The sequence below is a fragment of the Typopeltis vanoorti genome, chromosome 3, assembly GCF_054136105.1.
Source record: "Typopeltis vanoorti isolate ZY-2024b chromosome 3, IOZ_Tvanoo_1.0, whole genome shotgun sequence".
Classification (NCBI taxonomy): domain Eukaryota; kingdom Metazoa; phylum Arthropoda; class Arachnida; order Uropygi; family Thelyphonidae; genus Typopeltis; species Typopeltis vanoorti.
This window is the reverse complement of record NC_143551.1, coordinates 84,507,648-84,529,725: the sequence shown is the minus strand read 5'-3', so window position 1 is coordinate 84,529,725 and position 22,078 is coordinate 84,507,648. Positions and strand designations below refer to the sequence as shown.

General features: G+C 36.7%; 1 protein-coding gene across 3 annotated transcripts in view; it reads right to left on the bottom strand.

Moving 5' to 3' along the window:
* LOC150108341 (dynein regulatory complex subunit 11-like) overlaps positions 1–22,078 on the bottom strand; it is a 455,807-nt gene that overhangs the window by 179,064 nt on the left and 254,665 nt on the right. For all 3 annotated transcript variants that reach the window (XM_090390703.1, XM_090390704.1, XM_090390705.1), the window contains exon 10: positions 18,692–18,764. In XM_090390703.1, the coding sequence (XP_090246829.1) occupies positions 18,692–18,764 (73 nt within the window). The remainder of the gene's footprint in view (positions 1–18,691; positions 18,765–22,078) is intronic.

The following is a 22,078-nucleotide window of genomic DNA, read 5'->3' as shown; positions in this document are numbered from 1 at the left end:
TCCTAGTATCAATTCATTCCCACTCAAAATTATACCCTCCTTACCCCTACATAACATTGCTCTAGGGTGGAAATCTTTCCGACTACTATTTAACTTTTGATAGAAGGATCTGCTTTCATTCATACTTCTGAGATGTTCCAATTCCTTAAGTTCATCCTCATAGTATTTCTTCTTTCTGTTCTTATGCACTCTTTTTTTTTCTTCTTTTCTAGCCAAACTATATTTCTCCAGGTTTACGAGCATGGTTCCTTTACTGCATTTGTTTATATGCCTCATTTTTTAATACAGTCACATGTTCACATTCTTCATCAAATCAATGGTTATACTTAACTGTACTGACTTTTCCTAATACTATGTCTGCTGTGGTCACTATGACATCCCTAAGAACATCCAAAGCTTCATTAACACTCTCACCAATGGTTAGACCAGACAGGTTTTTCACTGATTCTCTCACCATATTTGGCTTTAACTTCTAATTCCTTCAATCTTTTCCTTATTAAACTTTCTAGCATGGGATCCATATATCTTCCTTGCATTAGAGATATCATTACAAAAGTGATCAGAATCAATATTTGCTCCACTGTAGGTTCTAGTGTAGAGGCTTAAGTGCTGTGAGGACATTATATTGGAGGTTTAATGGATTTTTTACAACACTCAAAAAGAATTAAAATAGAATTTAATACTTCCTATATTTCGTCCTAGTCACTAGGACATCTACGGGGATTACAAAAACAATTAATGTAACATGCACACAAAAACTTACAATACTAAGCCCAACCACGTGGGTGACACTAAAGTCCTATCTAGGTGGAGTGCCCTCTAAGGGTGGTAGTAGGTGGCCTGGAATGTAAGGTGGGACCTCTGGTGATGAGTGTTTCCCAAATCTTTGGAAGTTTAATGCAACCGTATTTATTAAGATTTGATTGTTTCTGAGAGCTGCTGCTGCTTCTAAGAAAAGTCTCTCTTTCTTGAATTTGCTGTGGTGGAGCATGGTGGTTTTCTTCCATGATACTCTGTGGGTGGTGTCCAAAACATGGTCAGCCAAGCCTGAATGGCCATAGTTGTGTTTAACGATGTAAGACTTGTGTTCCTCCAGGTGGATGGATGCTGATCTGCCTGTCTGTCCAAAGTACGCCAGCTTACAGGAACAGGGTACTTTGTAAACTCCAGGAAAAGGAAAAGTACAATTGTTTACCCTTCCTAGACACCTTAGTCACACGCCTGCCTAATGATACACTTGCCTTCACTGTATACAGAAAACCCACACACACAGGCAGATACATTCACAAACTCTCCCACCACCACCCCTCGCAACAATATGGCATCATTAAAACTCTTACCAAGAGAGCCCACAATCTTTGTTCCAGTGGAACCGCCCTCACTACTGAGCTTAACCACATACACAGAACTTTCCTCTCCAATGACTACAGCGAACACAGTATCAAAAAAATAATCAGTTCCTCCCCCATTCCCCGTCCCTTTCATCAACAAGATTTTAAAAATGCCATCACCATACCCTACATCCGTGGCACTTCGGAAAAAATAGCCAAGATACTAAAAAAGTACAACCTACACACAGCATATAAGCCCTACCGCAAACTTGCTACCCTTATCCGTTCTATGAAAGATGAGCTCCCTCCTCTCTTTTTGAGTGTTGTAAAAAATCCATTAAAGCTCCAACATAATCTGTAGGTTCTAACATCCATCCATCAAATTGGATAGGTGTCTTACATCCATTAAAAGATGATCAATTTGGTTAAAGGTGTGTCCATCAGTAGACTTCCAGGTCATTTTATGAATATCTTTATGATTAAACATTGTACTACCAATAACCATATTTCTTGAAGAAGCAAAGTTGATTAATCTAGTCCCATCATCATCATTAGTTTCATTATGTAAACTATATTTCCTAATGGTTGGCCTGTGTGTATTCTCATTGCCTATCTTGGCATTTAAATCACACCTATAATAATTTTTACATCCTTATTTGGACATTCCCCCATAGATGTTATCTAATTCATCATAAAACGACTATTTTTCAGAATCTTTCTTCAGTTGGAGCATATACACAGATAAAACTGTAGTTAAAAACTGTACTTTAATTTATAAGATTGAATATAAGATTGAAAGATTGAATAACTGTACTTTAATTTGTAATCTACACATTTGAGGTAAGTTTTCTTTGAAGTCCATGATAAGATATTTTATCATCCTCTTTACAATGAAACCTGTTCCAACACGTGGTCTTTCTTTTGGCAGCTATAAAAAATAATATGATTTTTCTTTTCCATAATCCCCTCTCTTGTCCATCTAATTTCTTGTATAGCCATAACAAGTATCCTGTATTTATCTAATTGCTCCAGCAGCATTTTTAAAGCTCCAGATCGGTAAAGAGAAAGTACGTTCCATTATCCAATTTTCAAATCCTTAAGACATTTGCCATTTTTGTCACCATTTAGCTCATCCAGCAGTTATTTCTTCAGATTTCATGACAATTTTTTTTTTCCCAGGGTGGGGTCATCTGCCCCATGCTCAATCCCCAACCTGGGGGACCAGGCCTCAATATTTATGTGTGACCCAGTTATACTCCCAAGCACTGGGTACCCATTTTAGTCACCTTGTATGACATGCATGGGCTACAGTGGGGCTATTCTTATTCCCTGGCCACCACAAGGGGAATGCCAAGAAATTATATAGTTATATTCTTGGTTTCATCCTGGATCCAAGTGTAAGCAAACAAAGTTTGCACGTGAAGTAATTTCATGAATGGGCTACTTGTATGTAGAGGCTAATGACGTCACATGAATTGTCTTAGTATCCTATAATGCAAAACACATATCCTTATGGACATGTATAATGCTATTTATTATGGGAAGGGCCACTATTCAGACTGGTTTCAATATTTATTGCACATCACTGACTAAAATGGAAGACACATTGAGAGGCATCTGTCCAGCAGTGGAATGATGGTGATGATTCATCTGTTGATGCCGATGATTCATCCACTCCACCTACCTTTCTACATTTCAGGGTTTATTGATGGATTTTTTTTCACTCAAGTACTAATATGCACACCTGATTGCATTCCCACTCTATTATTTCGATCTCCAACAAGGGCCAACTTTTCCTTTTTCTTTTTGTTAGCTGCTTCTCTAATGCCTAAAAAATTGCTCCACCTCTTCCTCAGAAGAACCTTCTATTGGACACCAGAGGCACAAATAAGTCTAACTGTCCAGTTGCCCATTTTGCTATTTGTCCACATCACTCTACTTGATATCACCTGCCATTCAAGAAGATTATCCTCATAGTTAGTGTTGAATACTATTGCTACTTCTTTTTTTTTATTGTGATTGTTATTGCTTGAATATAACATCTTGTATTTGTTGTTAAGAAAATCCTAACCTGTTTTTGTCTTCTTTGTTTTCTTAATCCTTAATCAGTGTAATAGATGTTTAGCAACACCTATTACATTGATTTGGATTCTTCTGATAATTCCATTTTTGTTTCTGCTGATGCCTGTTAAGTTGATTATGCCAATCTTGAACTCTGCTGATGCTGAATTAGGATTAGTTCCAGTAGCTGACATTTCACTGTTTATTCACATCAGAGAGCCTGGGTTCTCTGATGTGAACAACAAGGGCCCCTTGTTGAACTGGGCATTACTCAGCTGGCATGAAATTCTATCATTTGTTTTGGTTTAAGCCAATAACTGTATAGAGCGAATTTGAAGAGAAGCGGTAATGCCTATTGTAGATGGACTAACTTTGAATGTGTTTGGTGTTGTTTGATAACATAGAGGGTGCAAAGAGCATGGTAAAGTGAATATAGTTAATGATCACAGAGAGAGAGAGAGAGAGAGAGAGAGAGAGAGAGAGAAACATGAACAACATATTTTGGAATGATACTGGAATGTAGATAAAAAGGTGAAAGAGTAACTGAATAAATGAGAAAGTGAGGAAATATAAGAATAATGAGTAGAGAAATGAGAGCAGTCAGAGTATGGAAAGAAGATATGGCCCCAGGAGAAGTATTAAAAGTATAATAATGGGATGGGAAGGTTGGTGAATCTATTGACTGCTGAGTCAGTGCAGGGGAATACAGTGGTACCTTGAGATATGAGTGCCCCAACATACGAGTTTATTGAGATACAAGCCGTCACTAGGTCAATTTTTTGCCTTGAGTTACGAGCCTGCTTCGGTGACGTCAGAACCACCACTCTGCTCAGATTCCCGAGTCCTGCGCGTCGTTCAGTTCACATGTTTACCTCACTGCAGAAGCATTTCTGTCGTGTTGAGTTTTAATTTTGTGTTTTTTTTTGTATGTACAGTTATTTAGCTAATTTTTTTCGTATAACCATGAGTCCAAAGAAGGTGAGTGTAAAGAACAGTGGTGAGGAAAGGAAAAAGGTTATATCCATGAAATTAAAGCATGAGATAATAGACAAACATGAGCAAGGCGTAAGAATAATAGACTTGGCAAGGCAGTACGATTGCACTACTTCTACGATATGTACTATTCTGAAGCAGAAGGACTCGATAAAGGCTATAACTCCAGCTAAGGGTGTTACAATAATTTCAAAGCTATGCAACTTTATCCATGAAAAGATGGAGAACCTGCTGATTTTTTGGTTGACAGGGAAGCAGCTCGCAGGAGACACTGTGACAGAGACTATAATTTGCGAGAACTTTGAAGGATTTAAACCTGGACAGGAAGTGCTGGAGGAGATTGTGTCCCTCGGAAAGTCCATGGGCCTGGAGGTGGATGAAGGAGACATTGAAGACCTTGTCACCGCACATTCCGAGGAACTGACGATGGAGGAGTTGATGGAACTACACACGCAGCAACATACTGAGGTTCTGCAAGAGATTGGTACAACCACAGAGGCAGAGGTGGTTATCTCTTCAAGTGAGATAAAGAAAGTGTTGGCAATGTGGGAAAAAGTTTCAGACTTTGTTGAAAAGAAATACCCTGAAAAAGTTGCAACTGGTTGTGCAGCGGCGCTATTTAATGACACTTGCCTAACTCATTTCAGAAACATTCTAAAAGGGAGGAAGAAACAGAGCTCCTTGGACAGGTTTCTATTGAAACGTCCTGCGGATGAAAGTGACAAAAGCGTGGCAAAAAAGAAAAAAACTAGTGAAGAAGAAAATTAAGTTAAGCAAAAGTGAAGTGAAAGAAAAAATTAATACTATACGCTAATTGGCTCCACCAACATCTGTTTATTTCTTTAGATTCTCTTTCACATGTAATGTATGTACAGTATTTGGTTTCATTTTGTTTGTATACAATATTTGTTCATTATAAATACATTATTATAAAATAATTGGAGTGGTTTTCTTGGGGGCTAGTACGAATTAATCTCATTTTAATTAATTTCAATGGGGAAAATTGATTTGAGATACGAGCATTTTGAGTTACAAGCTTGGTCACGGAATGAATTAAACTTGTATCTCAAGGTACTACTGTAATGACATGAGCAGGAATAACACAGCATGGCAAAAAAAAAAAAAGTAATGAGACTGCATACCCAGGGTCAGGAGGATAAACACATAGAGATTAAGTGCATGAGCGACAAATATAAAGCACTAGCTGCAAAAAAAAAAAAAATGCATTGGGGAAGAAATATAAACAAAAAGGTGATCAGAATGCTCGTGAGCAATATAAATTACAAGCAAGAAGGTAACACGTATTGGGAAGGAAGGCTAAATCATATTTTGAGAGAAAATTAGCTTAGCAGGCCAAAGTGAATCCAAATGAGTTTTTTTTTTTTGCTATGTAGCAAGTAAGAGAAAGAATGATTATGGAAAGATTACTCAGTGCTTATGGTAGGAAAGTGACAGAAGCAGAAGAAATAGTTCAGTTACTAAGTGATCACTTTGCAAGGATATATCATCCAGGTGGTGAATTTGCCATTACTGATGTGAGAACAGAGGTAGATGACCTGGAGGTACAGTATATAGAAAAATATCAATGTGAATACAGCAGTGGACTTGGACATTATGTCAGTTCATGTGCTACCAGAATATGCAAGTGAACTTGCAGGCCTCTGACAATGTTGTTTAATATAAGTCTCAGCTCTGGCAAGGTTCCAAGGGAGTGGAAAGAGGATAAGATAGTTCCATTACAAAAAAGAAGATAGAAGTAGCAAATTATAAACCAATTGGTATCTCTGGAGCGGTGGTTAAAAGTATTGGAAAAGTTGGTTGAAAGTAAAATTCAGGAATGGTTGGATAGAAATATGATGCTTTGTAGGAGGCAGCATGGATATGTAAAAAGTAGGTCCTGCTTCAGTAATTTATTCACATTTTATAATAAGGTGACGCAGAGTGGGGTGGGGTGCGCAGAAGCTAGGTTCTCATTCCTGCAACCTGTTGGTACCCATTAGGGGAAGCTAAAGCTGCTATCAACCAAAAGCAAGTGATCGATCTGAAATGCTCCCAAATTCCTGCCCTAAAGGATCCCACCTGGAGCCAGGCCTAAAAATAATATCATTTAATATTGAAGGTTTCTCCAGTGTCAAGCAAGATTTCATTGCAAATATTTGCAGAGAAAATGACTGTGATGTGCTCTGTTTGCAAGAAACTCACTCACAGAGGAGACTGTGCTGCAAAACCTTATATCCATGGCATGAAACTCGTCAAAGAGATACCCCATGATAAATATGGTAGTGCAATATTTACAAAAGAAAACTTAATGCCATCGTCCATTGACTCAACGAACAAGAGAAACATTGAGATTATTACATCACATTTAAAAATATCTCAATCACCTCAGTTTATAAACGGCAAAAGAAGAAGCTTTCTCCTTCCCCTACATCCTCCTCAAAAATAATGCAGACATGACTAATGTTGTATTAGGTGACTTTAACAGCCATAGCATTAACTAGGGTTACACAAAGTCCAACGAAGATGGAGAACTTGTTGAAAAATGAGCTGAAAACCTTTCTCTAAAACTGATACATAATCCAAAACTCCCTGCATCTTTCAACAGTGGCAGATGGAAGTAAGGCTATAAACCTTGACTTCATATTTGTTAGCTCAAAAATATCCAATATTTGTATTAAAAAGGTTTTAAATCCCATTCCACATACTCAACATAGACCAATAATGCTTCAATTCAATTCGGCCATTATGCCTAATACAGTCCCTTACATACGATGATTTAATTTCAAAAAAAGCTAACTGGAAGGGTTTCATGGAAGATCTTGACTGCTCCATAGAACCAGTCCCACCAAACCCTCAAGAGTATCTCGAATTCATAAAAATACTGAGGAAAATCTCCACCAAAAAATCTTCCAAGGATGCCACACAAACTACAGTCCAGGCCTATTTTAGAAAGGCCTGTAATGCACAAGCCCAGTATGCTAATTAGTTACAACTTTACAATAACAACCCCTTTTCAGAGGAGACTATCCAAGCAGGAGAAACATTATGCTCCATAGAAACAAAGGAGAAACAAAGGCATTCCTCATAGAAAAAAGAAATAGAAGTCCTTGATATGACATATAGTAGCAGAAAGGCATGGAACTTTATCAACAGAATTAGGAAGGATTTCACTAAGTCATATGAGCATCCACAGGTAACAGCCAATCAAATTGCTCATCAGTTGCTGCTGAATGGAAAATTTCCTAAAAAGCACCCAAAAAATAGGATACTTAGAACCCCAAGTGAGGAACAAAATATGATTAACTCAGAGTTCACCATCACTGAACTCAATGCTGCCATAAACATATTAAAAACCTAGAAAATCGGCAGGCCTTGATGTTATCTGTAATGAACAAATTAAACATTTTGTATCCAGGACTAAAGAGAGGTTATTAAACCTATTAAAGTGTTATTAAACACTTGCCTCAGAACCCTAAGGATACCAACTATCTGGAGGCATGATAAAGTGGTGGTGGTCTTTCTGAAACCAGGAAAAACTCCAACCGAAGCAAAAAATTACAGACCTATATCACTACTCAGCAACCTCTTCAAACTCTATGAACGATTAATTATGAATAGGCTACAACCCCTAATCGAACCCCATCTTATTGCTGAGCAGACGGGTTTTAGACCAGGCAAATCCTGTACATCATAAATTCTCAACCTCAATATATAGAAAATGGTTATGAGCAAAAACTAGCCACAGGAGCAGTTTTTGCAGTTAATGATACCATAAGTTTATGATACCATAAACCACCTCACACTCAGAAATAAAATATACAGAATAACTAGAGATTATTGCCTTGTTCTCTTGATCCAATCACTCTTGGAAAAGAGATGCTTTTTTGTGGACCTGGAGGGGTAGGAAGAGCTGCTGGCATCCCCAAAAACATGGCCTCTCCCCAGGGAAGTGTGTTATTACCATTACTTTTCAACATTTATAATCTCTCCATCTTTCCAGAAACTAGAAATTTTATCTATGCTGATGACCTTGCCATAGCTACTCAATCAAAAAATTTCAAATCCATTGAAACTACCCTGTCACTTGCCTTAAATAGTCTAACCACATATTATAGCAGCAGTCAATTAAAACCAAACCCCTTGAAAACCCAGACTGGCCTTTTCCACCTTAACAATAAGGAAGCCAACAGGAAACTACAGATTTCTTGGGAAGGCTCTAATTTAGAACATTCCTGAAACCCAATCTACCTCAGTGTGACTCTCGATCGCACCCTTTCGTATAAAACACACATAGAAAAAACAAAGACAAAAGTGAATGCAAGAAACAACATGCTAAGAAAGCTTGCCTCCTCCAAATCGGGTGCAGACCCTAGCACACTGAGATCTTCTGCCTTGGTCCTTTGCTATTCTTCTGCTGAATATGCCTGCCCAGTATAGTCCAGATCCTGCTATGCTGAAAAACCTGACCCAGCATTGAATGAAAGCTGCCACTTAATTACAAGATGCCTGAAACCAATACCACTAAAAGACCTGTATACTTTGGCTGGTATTGCACCCACTTCAATTCGAACATCTGCATTCTCAGCTGACGAAAGAAGCAGACAAACGAATGATAAATGCCACCCACTATTCGGCAAGACCACAGTGCCGAAAAGACTAAGATCCCACAATAGCTTCCTAGCAACTGTTGAACCGCTAAAAACCCTCCAGAGACAAGACTTCAACAATGGCTTGCGCTATACCATGAGGATAATATTGGAACAGCAGAACATCTTCAATGTGGTGCCGACTTGGACTGGAATACTTGGAAAGCCTCAACAGACTTCAAACAACACGATGCTGCAAATAAAACCTCATCAAATGGGGCCACCTCACAGGACCAGATAATTGAGAGTGTGGGACAACACAGTCCATGGAACACCTTCTTTTATGCAATAACCTTGCACAAAAAAGGACCTTATATCCTGCAAAGAAACAGTAGTTGATTGCACAAGATACTGGAGCAACATCTTACCATATTTATTGTATATAACTTATGTATAGTTTCTTTTTCTTCATATTTTACTTATTATTTCCTGTATAATTCACCTATCAAATTATCAAATGTTGTACCACTTACTTACAACTGTACCACTTGTGTTTGGATATGAAATAAATAAATAAATAAGGTGACAGCAGAAATGGATAAAGGAAATGGCTAGACTATGATACTGCTAGACTTTGCAAAAGGCATTTGACAGAATACCACATGGAAAATTATTACATAATTTGGAGCAAATGGGAATGGTTATGAGGTTGGTGGCATGGATGGAGATGTGGTGGCTCCAATGCTCCATACTATGACCACTACTTTTTAATTTGTACATTAATGATATAGCAGAAGGTTTGAGGGGGGGGGAGAGATATTCAGTTGTTTGTTGATGATGCAAAGCTTGGGAGGGTAATAGTTGATAAAGGTGAGATAGATATTAGATATCTTGCAGGATCGCTTAAATAAATTGACAGTGTGGACAAAATACAATAGTTGTCAATTTAATGTTGTAAAATGTAAGGTAATGTGCATTAGGACGAAAGGGGTTGCATCCTTGGTATCATATTGATGGTAGTATACAGGAGTCTGCACGGTTAGCCAAGTGGCTACATGCTTCACAACCATATGCCTGGTAAAGGAGTGTCGATTTTTGTCACCAACATGAGGAGCTTAAGGATCTTTCTCAGACATAGCCAAGTTAACCGGTCTTGGGCATGGACAGCAGGGTTTTTCTCCCCAGTTTATCTGGGGTTTTTCCTCCTGCAAGCAGGCAAACCGCCTCCATGTACACACCCAGATTATAGTCAGGAATACTTAAGACCCAGCCATAGGCCTGATTCGCCAGCTATGCCAGTCCTGAGCCCGGATAAAATTAGGGGGGGATTGAGATGGTGCTGTCTGTACTTCCCCTTAAAAGGGGCCTCATGGCCATTATATTATCATAAGCTAAATAAAAAATAAATAAGTATACAGAAAATTGATGAGGCTAAGGATCTGGTGGTGATGGTGGATAGAGATTTGAAATTCAGAGGACATATTGCAAGAGTTGGCAGAACAGCTCTGAGGATTACTTGGATGTTGAAGAACATATTTATAAGTAAAGATAGGGAGGTTATTATCTCTCTTTATAAGGCTATGATTCAGCCACATTACTGTGTACAGATTTGGTCACCTGCATTTCTGGGGTACCAGGAAATAGTGCAGAGGATTCAGGGATGAGTGACCAAGCTTGTGACAGGTCTGTGGAATGTTCCCTGAGGATAGATTGAAGGGGTGTAGGTTGCAGAGTTTAGCTAACAGGCAGTGGAGAGAGGACATGATAGAAACTTATAAGTTGCTAAAGGGCACAAAAGAAAATTTTCAATACACAGGGAGTAGGAGAAAAACAAGGAGTCACACTTGGAAGTTGTCTAAGAGTGTGGCTAGTAAGGTTATGTAGATTAGGTTCTTTATTAGGAGAGTGGTGAATGAGTGGAATGGATTGCCAGAAGTGGCTGTGAGTGCCCCAACAGTGAATAAGTTTAAAGAGATGTATGATAGGTATTGTGTTAATGGATAGTGTGGGTCTCCTGTGATGAGTCTTTTGACTCATGGAGTACCTGTACAAATAATAATAATAATAACAAAATTTGTGTAAGCCAAAATATGGATAAAGAAATTTCATAAGAGACCAAATATCCTAGTTGTAGTATTCATACAAGCTTAGAAAGATTTGGAAATTCATTTCTTGATGGTGACATTCAGAGGTAGAGCTAAAACACTAATCAGCATCCTTTCAATCTCATATTAAACTTGGTTATTAGAAGCCAAGTCAGGGAGATAAAGAGGTTGAGCATTGCCACCTACTTGTGAGTCAGGAATGTCTATGCACCAAACACTGTATAAGCAGGTGTACTGTCATGCAACAGCCAACAATCAGAGAGTTCCTAATCTTGATTTCTGCACTTAGCAACAAAATTTTCATGCAGTAATGACTGGCAACAGTCCTTCCTAGTGGAATGAATTCTTCATGATCAAATAATGTAATCAGCATAATTTTGATATTCAGACTTCTAGAAACAAACTTTTTTATTTTTTTAATTCGGTCTTGATGAACTTTATGGTTATGATTTTCAACTTTGTCATTTGGTCTCAATCATACTGGAGGCATCACTTGCTGACCCAAGTTAATACTGCTATTTAGGAAACTACATTTTCTGTCAGATGTTTGAACAAAATCATTGCAAGAATCCAGTCCAGTCAAGTGCATTTTTCTTTACACACAGTGTTGAACAAATATCATATTTGTTCAAATTTTTTCTTTTTACCAAGTGGCATTTATGGATTTCACTGATTACTTATTCATATTTAACTCACTTGATAGTAATAACAGTAATAACTTTTCTAATTAACAGTATTAGAAAAGTTGGTCATAGAGGGGACTCAGCAATGGATATCATATCATAAGAATACAGTACCCTATGTGAGGCAGTTTAATGTGCAGAAATGTAAAGTGTGAAGGGTCAGTTATGCCTTACTAATCTACTAACTTTTTATAATAGAGTTACAGCTGAGTTGGATGAAGAGAATAGTTATACAATGATACTACTGGATTTTGCAAAGACATTTGACAGAATATACCACATGGAACTCTGTTATGTAAACTGCAACAAATGGGGATGGACATGAACCTGGTGATATGAATATGAGAGTGGCTGATACACAGATACCAAAAAAGAAGTATATGGAGGAGCAGAATCCAGGAAAAGCAGATGACTAGTGGTGTGCTGCCAAGGCTCTGCACTTGGACCACTACTGTTTAATTTATACATAAATAATCTGAAGGGAAATATTCAGCTGTTCGCTGATAATGCAAAATTAGGTAGGGTAATAGTTAATCAAGACAATATGGAGAACTTACAGAATGATTTAAATAGGCTGTTAGTATGAGAAAAAAGATAACAGGCAGTGGAGTAGAAAAAAGAGATTTTTGCTACTTGATCGGATATATACTTCCAAATTCTATTATTTGTTCTTGATTTTTTTGTTGATCATCAACCCAACACCACTGATTCTTTCCTTATCTTGGTCTCTATAGTGCACAATCTCCATTTTTTAATTGAAGAATTCTTCAACATTACATCTAATTTTGCATAATCCAAGAATGTCCTATTTTAGTAACTTTAGCTTTGGTCACTTTAACTAACTGCATTTCAGTTAATTCAGTTTAGTCGTGCTTCATTGCTTGGAGTCCTGCGGTTTAAAGTTCCAAACTACCAAGAAATACCTGCCAATGACTGTGTGATCTAATTACCCAGGGATTCTTAACACTTTCTGCCTTCTTGTATAACTTTTTGCTGCCAAAGGTAGTAATAATTTTTTGTTCATATTTGAAATTATGGATTCTACAACCGTGTTAAAATAGCTCTTTTTATTATCCCAACGTTTCGATCTTCGTATCAAGATCATCATCTGGAGCATACATAAATATACAAGACAAGCTACATTACATTTCAAACCGTAAGCTAGATAAACAATGATTTTTTTTTTTTTTAATTTTTTTTTTTCACTAGAGGTTATGCCAGTGAGTAGCAGGTGATCAAATCATTGTTTCTCTAGTTTACGGTTTGAAATAGCACAGCTTGTTTTGTATAGTTATGTATGCTCCAGATGATGATCTTGTATGAAGATCGAAACGTTGGGATAATAAAAAGAGTTATTTTAACACAAGAGCCTGTGTAGCTCAGTGGATGTGGCGTTTGCACACCACCACGCTAGGCCGCACAAAGGAAGTCTTGGTTTCGAGTCTAGTCGGCGACTAGAGGAAATTTTTCTAAGCCTTTTTTCGACCGGTTCCCGAGTTAGTCGATCTCTGGCACGGGCAAGCAGGTTTTTCCTCCCGGAAACTCGGGTTTTTCGTCCTGTAAACTCAAGAAAATCGACCGTAGAACCCACATTATTTCAGACATTAAATATATTGTGTTAGGGTTAGAGACCACGAGATGGCGGCACATTTGAGCCGTCTCTCTTCACTGCGTACCGCTTAATTAGTGATAGCCTTGGGCCATCTGTCTCTGATTGGGTACCAGTGGAGATTGAACTGCCCACTCAGTGTCCAAAAGTTAGATAGGGCTAAATGGCCTCGCCTACTCCCGTATATACGGGAATAAAAAGGCGTGAGCTGATTTTAACACAGTTGCAGAATCCATAATTTCAAATATGAATGCTGATCACCGCGTAATGCTAAAAGAAAGAATCTTTTTGTTCCTATTTGATTCATCTTGGAAGTTTTGGCCATAATTCATAACACATCAAATGTTCAAGAAGTGTTCTTGTATGAGGCCTTAATCAAGCCACATCTGGACTACTAAGAGTTTGGAGAGAGTTCAGAGAAGAGTGACAAACATAGTGTTGGGTCTTTAGAATGTTGGGTGTGAGAGAAAATGAGAGAATGATATCAACAAAACCAAACAGTTAAGCAGGGAAAATGGTGTAATTGAGATGTAATTGAGACATACAAGTTAGTGAAGGGTTTGTATAGACAAGATTATTATTCATGGAGGAGGGGGGAAGAAATCATCCCTGGAAGATGAAAAAAAAAAAGATGATATGAGCAAGGGAGTGTAGAGCAGTGTCTTGCTTGGAGAGTGGTAGGGGTATGGAATACCTACCAAAAAAAAAAGTGTGGTAAGTGCAAAAACATTAAATGAGTTTAAGCTGAAAGGTGAAAAGAATCATGTTAGATAACTGTATACTTTTTATAATAAGTCTCGTGACTCCGTGGCTGTATGATGATAATATGATGATAACAATAACACTATAAATCCTCCTCTCCAACCCAGCATTGTATTCTGAATGCCAACTTCCAAGTTGGGTGAAAAGATTCTATCTCTAGACCTAACTGATGAACTTTCACCACAATTGTTCATATTGAGAAAGGTGACTGGTGAAAATCATTCTCTGATTGGGTTATGGAATAGATTTTATCAATGTTAAGGTGATATCTCTTGAATGCTGCTTAATATGGCATCAAGGACCATTTAGATCATTATATTAAATTTAATATCTTGCTATGAATGAAGGCAAGTAAAATGAGTCTGAACCTGCTTTGCAGGTTCAGACTTGTTCCCTGTTTTATGGATCAGGATTACGAGAGTCTGTTTTTAGTCACTTGGAAGAATGCACTTATAACAACATTTATTAACAAGCACTTCTTGCATGTTCAGGAAATTTGCTGGAATTCTTAAATATATGAGAACGAATGCTGAGGTTTGGTCTATTTGTGGAGTTTCAAAATTTGGAGAGCATTCATCTCATGCAAGAGAAAGAGATTACAGAAGTTTGTGTCATTATCAAGAATTTTTAAGTCTTTCTTGAGTTTTCTGGACAGAAGGAGGATGCTGGTCTCTGAGCATGAAAGAATGAAGTGGAAAAGTTGAATTGTCTTGGGATATAAGCACATCTTTCATAAACACTTTTTACATATGGACTAGTTGTTCTGCATTTCAAAAGTCACTGTCTGCATCTTAGGCCAAATCAGTGCTGTAACTGAAAATGTTAAAACAATATTTCACAAGAAATTTACTCTTTCAATGGATTCTGAAAGAAATTCATTGAAATTTATTTGTGAATATTTTTTTTTTTGATCAATTGCATTTGCGAAGAATTATCATACAATGAATTGTTGTTTGATGAATTGCCATTCATTATTCAAGGTTTATTCAACAAATTGCTTTTTTTGATGAATTGCTGTTTGATTAATTGCCATTCTGTAAATTGCCTTTTGGTGAACAGTTTTTGATTAATTTCCATGAAACTGCAATGAACAATCCAAGATAAAACTGGTAAGCTAATTATAAAAGGTGAAAAGTAGACCATAAGATGGCAATTTAGTGAAAAACCCTGGATCCAAGCCTTAACAAATGCCTCGGAAATGCCAAGCAACAACACAATTTTTGGCAAACCTTTCATGGCATGTGTCCAGAGGTGGGTAATGCAGGCAAGGATCTACTGTGGATTTCTTTGTTTGAAAGAATCTATATTGATCACAGATTCTGTGACAGTTCTCAGTTTATTGAAGAAGTCAATTGTTGATGATCTTGTCAATTGCTTTAGACAGCACAGAGGTGAGAGCAGAAGGTCAATGTAGTTTTATGGTAGATATTCCTTTTTTGGAATCAGCTGTATATGAGCTTCCTTCCATACTGTAAGGTGGATGTCAGCTTAGTATAATATAGCTGAGATTAAAGGAAAGGTATTAGTTTGTGGAAAGGAAAAGTATCATAATAAAAGTGAGTGAGCTGCAACTAAAACTGAACTGTGCAGAGAATTTCTTGTATGTTTCTCAAATCAAACACATTTTTTGTAACAGTTTCGAATACCAAACCAGAGTACAATTCATCCCATAATAATAATAATTATTATTATTATCTTTAATTAGGAATGTGAAGATTCTATGTGATGAATACCATTAAAGATAAGAAGCCCTTTTGGTATCCAGGTTGAGTAAAGAATTTTCTGATGTCTCTCTAACGAAAGGTCAAAGGAGATATGATACACCAGTAAAGTTGTGTGTGTGTGTGGGGGGGGGGAATTTAGCTTTGCTTTAGTCATCTATGCAGGAACTGGATTAGAAGAATGATGCCAGGAGTCATCTTTAGGTGATGATGTTTCAATATTGCAGTCTTGGTGTAAAGAGAGAGGTGTAGCACAGATGGATAAAAACTTCCCATGTGTGCTCTTGTTAATAAAAGTTCATCTCTCTTAAAAGTCTCAATTTTTCCTACTTGCCACTACTATAGTGCTACAGGATGTGAAGTAGTGAATGGTTGTTAATTAGTGTTATTTTTAAAGAGAAACATAAGACAATATAAGTAGGTGATCACTGAGACTTTTTTAATTATTATTTTATTGTATTTTAGAACATTATTTTGTAAGTGTATCTTCTACCTCAATGTGCAGGTGGTGATTTATCTCTATGCAAGAAATTTCATTTCTAAGTTTTACAACAATAGTGGTCAGATTGAAATCAAAATTGATAAATTTTAATATAGATTTAAACTACAAATGTCGTTAAATTTCATCCAGCCATAGTGGAACTATTAATGTGATTTGCCAAAATTTTCCAATAAAAGTGAGTGAGCTGCAACTAAAACTGAACTGTGCAGACAATTTCTTGTATGTTTTCCAATCAACCTATTTTTTGTAGCAGTTTCAAATACCAAATAGAGTAAAATTCATCCCATAATAATAATAATAATTATTATTATTATTCTCTTTAATTAGGAATGTGAGGATTCCATGTGATGAAGCATCCAGGTCAATATATTATTGCCAGTGAACCATCTGGATTGATTATTAGTAATGTATTTACACTGCAAATTACAAAATGCTAATATTCTGATGTGAACAGTAAAAAAATAAAACTGGTAAACATGGTATGATGATAATTTGCAAGGCACTACAAAACAAAACAGTACTGTTTTTCATAATAAAAATCAATATTTGTGTTCTTTGGTTAAATATAGCTATGGTAAAATTTTGTATAGTATGTGCATATTTTTGCTTTTGGAGTTTATAATATTTTTGCTCTCATTTTTGAATAGCTGACTAATCTCTCATTCTTTCTTTCTTTCCTTTTTTTCATCCTTAATATAATTTATTTCTTTTGGCACTTAAGTAGTGAAAAGAATTAAGCAAAGTAAATCAACACTGCGTCCCATAAAATTATTCTGCAAATAGCCAGATTCATTGGTACCTTGATTAAAAAACAACCCCTCTCTCAAAAAGTATCTAAGTATTTCATCACATCCTTCAAAAGTACTTCATACATAAATCTGAAAATGTAATATGTGTAGTCATTGACTTCTTGAATAGAGAAGTCAATGACTGATTAGCTGAATTTTCTATTCATACAATGCATTTAGTTACAGTTTCGAGAAATAATAATTACCCTTCCTTTGTTCATTAATCCAAGTTGTTTATACATTTCTTCATCATCATCATCCTCTACATTCCTGGGCCCATAGCAACATCCAACTAAATATGTCCTGTCAGCCTCCATGTTACACCACGCTGCCTCATAACCAATGCCATTATTTCCCTCTTTCATGTCTACCTTATGTGGACATAATTCTCCTGCTCTCATCAGCAGCACTCCCCTCTCTTCCTGTCCTTTTTGTTTTTGTGAAAAATACTGTATCCTTCCATTTCTATTCTCGTTAGAACATTCAACGTTTCACTTATTCCAATGATTTTGAGTGAATAAAATTTGATCTACATATTTGGTTTCCAGATTTTATTTTAACTTATACGGTATTTCAATAATAATAATAATAATAATAATAATAATAATAATAATAATAATAATAATAATAAACTGAAAGACTGATATGTCTGGTGATGTGAAACCGTAAAATTAAACACTAACAAAATAGTTAACAAATTAATTGATAGATAGATGCAAATAATAGAAGAATAGATATTCTACCACTAGATTACTACAAAACATAACTAGAGCACCATCCAACTAAATATATCTCCGGTCAACCTCCACATTACACCAAGCTACCTCAAAACCATTGCCACTATTTCCCTCCTTCATGTTTACTTTATGTGGACATAATTTCCCTACTATCATCATCAGCAGCACTCTCCCTCCCTTCTTTTCCTTTCTATCCCTCATGAAAAATACTGCACCCACATGAATATCATCTTCATTCAACTATATTTCACTTATGATTCAATGAGTTGAGTGAAACAATTTAATCTCCCTTATTTATGATACTCCTTGCATTTGTAAATAAACACAGCAATTCACTTTTAGTTCCATAACCAGCCCTACCCAAGCCACTTGATGTTTGTGATTTTTCCACCACAGCTGTCCTTGCCCAGTACCCTTTATTACCACTTATCACGTGCATCTGCTGTGTCCCAATCATCTCACTTGCATCTTGATCTATTCCATTTCTATGATCATCATCCCATCCACACATTCACTACTACTCTATTTATACTATTTATACAGTAAATTTTTTTAAAAAATTCAATACATGACAGAGAGAGAGAGAGAGAGAGAGAGAGAGAGAGAGAGAGAGAAAGGCAATCATGTGGATAGTAAAGGCATGAGAATTTGAGTTTTTGCTTAGAAGGAGATGAGTGAGAGAAATGGGTTGCAGAGGTAGTTGTGAACTTAAATGAAAGATGCCCAGAAATTATATTCCTGGGTCAGTGAATAATGGTTACCATGAGTCTCTCATGATGAGTTTTAAACTCCATGGAAACACATAAAACTCACTTTTAAAAGTCTCATAGCCATCTTTCAGTTCTGGTATATAATTTGATGGTTTCACCACAAAGCCCTCTTCATCCTGTTAGAAATACATATGTAATAAATAAGCAGTAATATACCACATTTTAAGTTATATAATAAAAATTTTAATTTCGTTCTTATAGATATTAAAATATGTTCCAGTAGAGGAAAAAGATTAATTTTATAGGGTGTTAAATGAATAAAATAAATCCAAATGCTTTTATGTTAATAAGAGAAATTAATGCAAAAATATGCAATAAAGATAAATTTACGATGAGAAATTGTGGGGGAAATCATCTTAATGAAAATGAAGGGAAAAAAAAGCATTAATAGCTTTTACATCCTATAATAACTCACAAATAAGAAGTAGCTTTTATTCATACAAAAACATCAATAAATTTATTTTGGAAGCTAAAAATAGAAATCAATTATTGACTATTTATTATTAATAATAAATAAGGAGGTATCTCCATGGTGTCTAAAGACTCATTACAAGTGACTCAGACTAATTTTTATCCATAATACCTATCATACCTCTGATAAAGCACTCACAAGAAACTCTGTCAACCCATTGCACTCATTCAGCACTCTCTCTCCAAGCAAAAAATCTTGTTCTGATGCTCTTGCTAACTACATTCTTACTTGATTTCCAGGGATGATCCTTTGTTTCCTCTCCATTCAAGTATTGAAAAATTTCTTCTTCATCAATCCTATGAAACCATTTTATTAAACTTATATTTTATATCTTATCATATAATAAATTTAGTTTAATCCTTTATCCAAGTGTGAGCAAACAAAGTTTGTGGCTGAAAATATCTTCAGGACTGGGGTAAGGTAGTACAACACTGGACAACTCGTAGCAAAGGTGGAGCAAGTAACCATCATTCCTATCCCAGTATCTCCCATAATACAAAACACATCTCCTTGCGGATATGTATACTGTTATGCATTAAGGGAAGGGCCACTACCCAGACTAGTTTCGACCTTTATTGAGGTCTCTTCGGTGGGAGCCAGGCCCAGAGGTGGAGATACCAGACAGAAGCAATAGCGAGGTCATCTTTACCTATAGGAGTTGCCAAACGGTGTGCCAACTTTTTTATTAAATTACTCTGGATTTAGAGAAAGATGGTGAAAGTTTGGCAACTCCTATTGGTAAAGATGACCTCGCTATTGCTTCTGCCTGGTATCTCCACCTCTGGGCCTGGCTCCCACTGAAGAGACCTCAATAAAGGTTGAAACTAGTCTGGGTAGTGGCCCCTTCCCTTAACATAACAGTATACATATCTGCAAGGAGATGTGTTTTGCATTATGGGAGATACTGGGATAGCAGTGATAGTACTTGCTCCACCTTTGCTACGAGTTGCCTGGTGTTGTACTACCTTACCTCAATCCTGAAGATATTTTCAGGCGCAAACTTTGGTTGCTCACACTTGGATAAAGGATTAAACTAAATTTATTATAGTCTAACCAAGTGAAAAATAAACTCTCAACATCTTTATATCTCATCCTCTCTTTTCTAACTGAAAAATTGCCTACCAAGATCCCAAAATTTTAATTGTATCAATTTCCTGGAGTACAGCTCCATCAATTTAGTAGGTTGCAATCTTTTCATCTCAAAGTGACCTTACACTTTGCTATATTAAACTGCAATCATTATCCTTTGTCCATACTGCCAGTCTATTTAAATCATCCCATAGAGTCTCAACATCACCTTTGTTAGCTACTGTTCAGTCCAATTTCACTCAACTCATCTCCTACATCACTAATGTGGAAATCAAAGTAGTGGCTATGTAATGATCCCTGTGGCATAGTGTTAGTCGCTCACCTTCTCCCAGATTCAATTTCTTCATACTACTCTTTGTCTGTCCATCAACCACTTTTTTCATATCATTGCTTTAATACCCATTACCAATTTACATAATAGATTTCCATGCAGTACATCCTATCTGACAGTAGTTATTTCCTTTATCAAACTCAACTGTCACTATATTATTAAAAAAAAAAAAGAAAGAGTAAATTACTAGGGAAGGACCTACCCTAGTGATTTACTCAGTGATCTATCCTAGATAACACAAGTGTGTTTCACAATGGACAGGTACTTTGTAGCATTCAGAGGTCCATATGGAGGAGGCTACATTAGATTGTGATCTGGGAAACATTGCCATTTATCCCCTGGTTAAATTACATGGTTAGCCATTCAACAGTTTATCATCTCTGAACTTGCATGTGGTGAATGCAGGGGTACAACCAGCTATTCACAAGGCTCTCTCTCTCTCTCTCTCTCCTCATATCTGACACTAACTTTGTAAACCTTCTCCAATACAGCCTCATTCCCCCTGAAAACCAGGTAACCAAATCTGTGCACAGCTGTACATAACATTTACCCACTTACATAGTCTATTCAGATCGTTCTGAGGCCACATTTACTCTACTTCTCTTGGTCCTGCTCAACTCTGCATCATCAGCGAACAGCTGCACATCTTCAGTTAAGCTGGTCCCAGTGTCATTATTGAACAAATTAAACAATAATGATCCCAAAAACAGATCCCTGAGGCACTCCACTAGTGACCCTCTTCTTCTTCTTTTGAAATAGCACTCTTCCATATACAACCTACTGATACCTATCCAACAGCCAATCAGCTATCCAACTTACTGATCTGTTATCTAATCCCATCTGTTTCAGTATAGCTACCAGTTTGTCATGTGGCAGTCTATCAACGGCCTTTGAAAAATCCAAGTACATTAAAGTATATGCATCCCCTTTATTGAATGAGTTTGTCACCTTGTTGTAATACATAAGCAGATTGCTGAAACATGACCTCCCTCCCCTAACAAACTCATGTTGACCATCATAAAGAATACTGCTATTATCAGCTCACGTCTAAATCCCAGTCCTCACCAACTTCTCTACTCCCTTAACAACCGTCCTAGACACACACACACACACACACACACATACACACACATTGGCCTATAATTTGTAGCCTTAGTCTTATCCTCCCCTTTCATATGGAGTGTAACAGATGTGGTATTTTTAGAAAGGACAGAAGATATAGGAAGGAAGGAAGGCAGGGGTACTACTAATATCAGTTGATTCGAGTTCAGCTAGGGTAGAAACTCATTAAAGCAATAATAGTAATAATGTTCAGTGAGTTCCAGGCTATCTAGTGTGAAGTGAAAGATAACAAGATGAAATATATAATGGGAAAACAATTCGGTAGCTGGGCAGGAAGAAATGCATCATTAAATTATCTTGATAGGTACTAAATGAGCAATCATTATGGGCTACTCAAATTATCTGAACACTGATTGGGTAACAGAGAAAACTCACAATAAGTATGATAAGTATGAAGGAGAATTTACTCAGCTGTT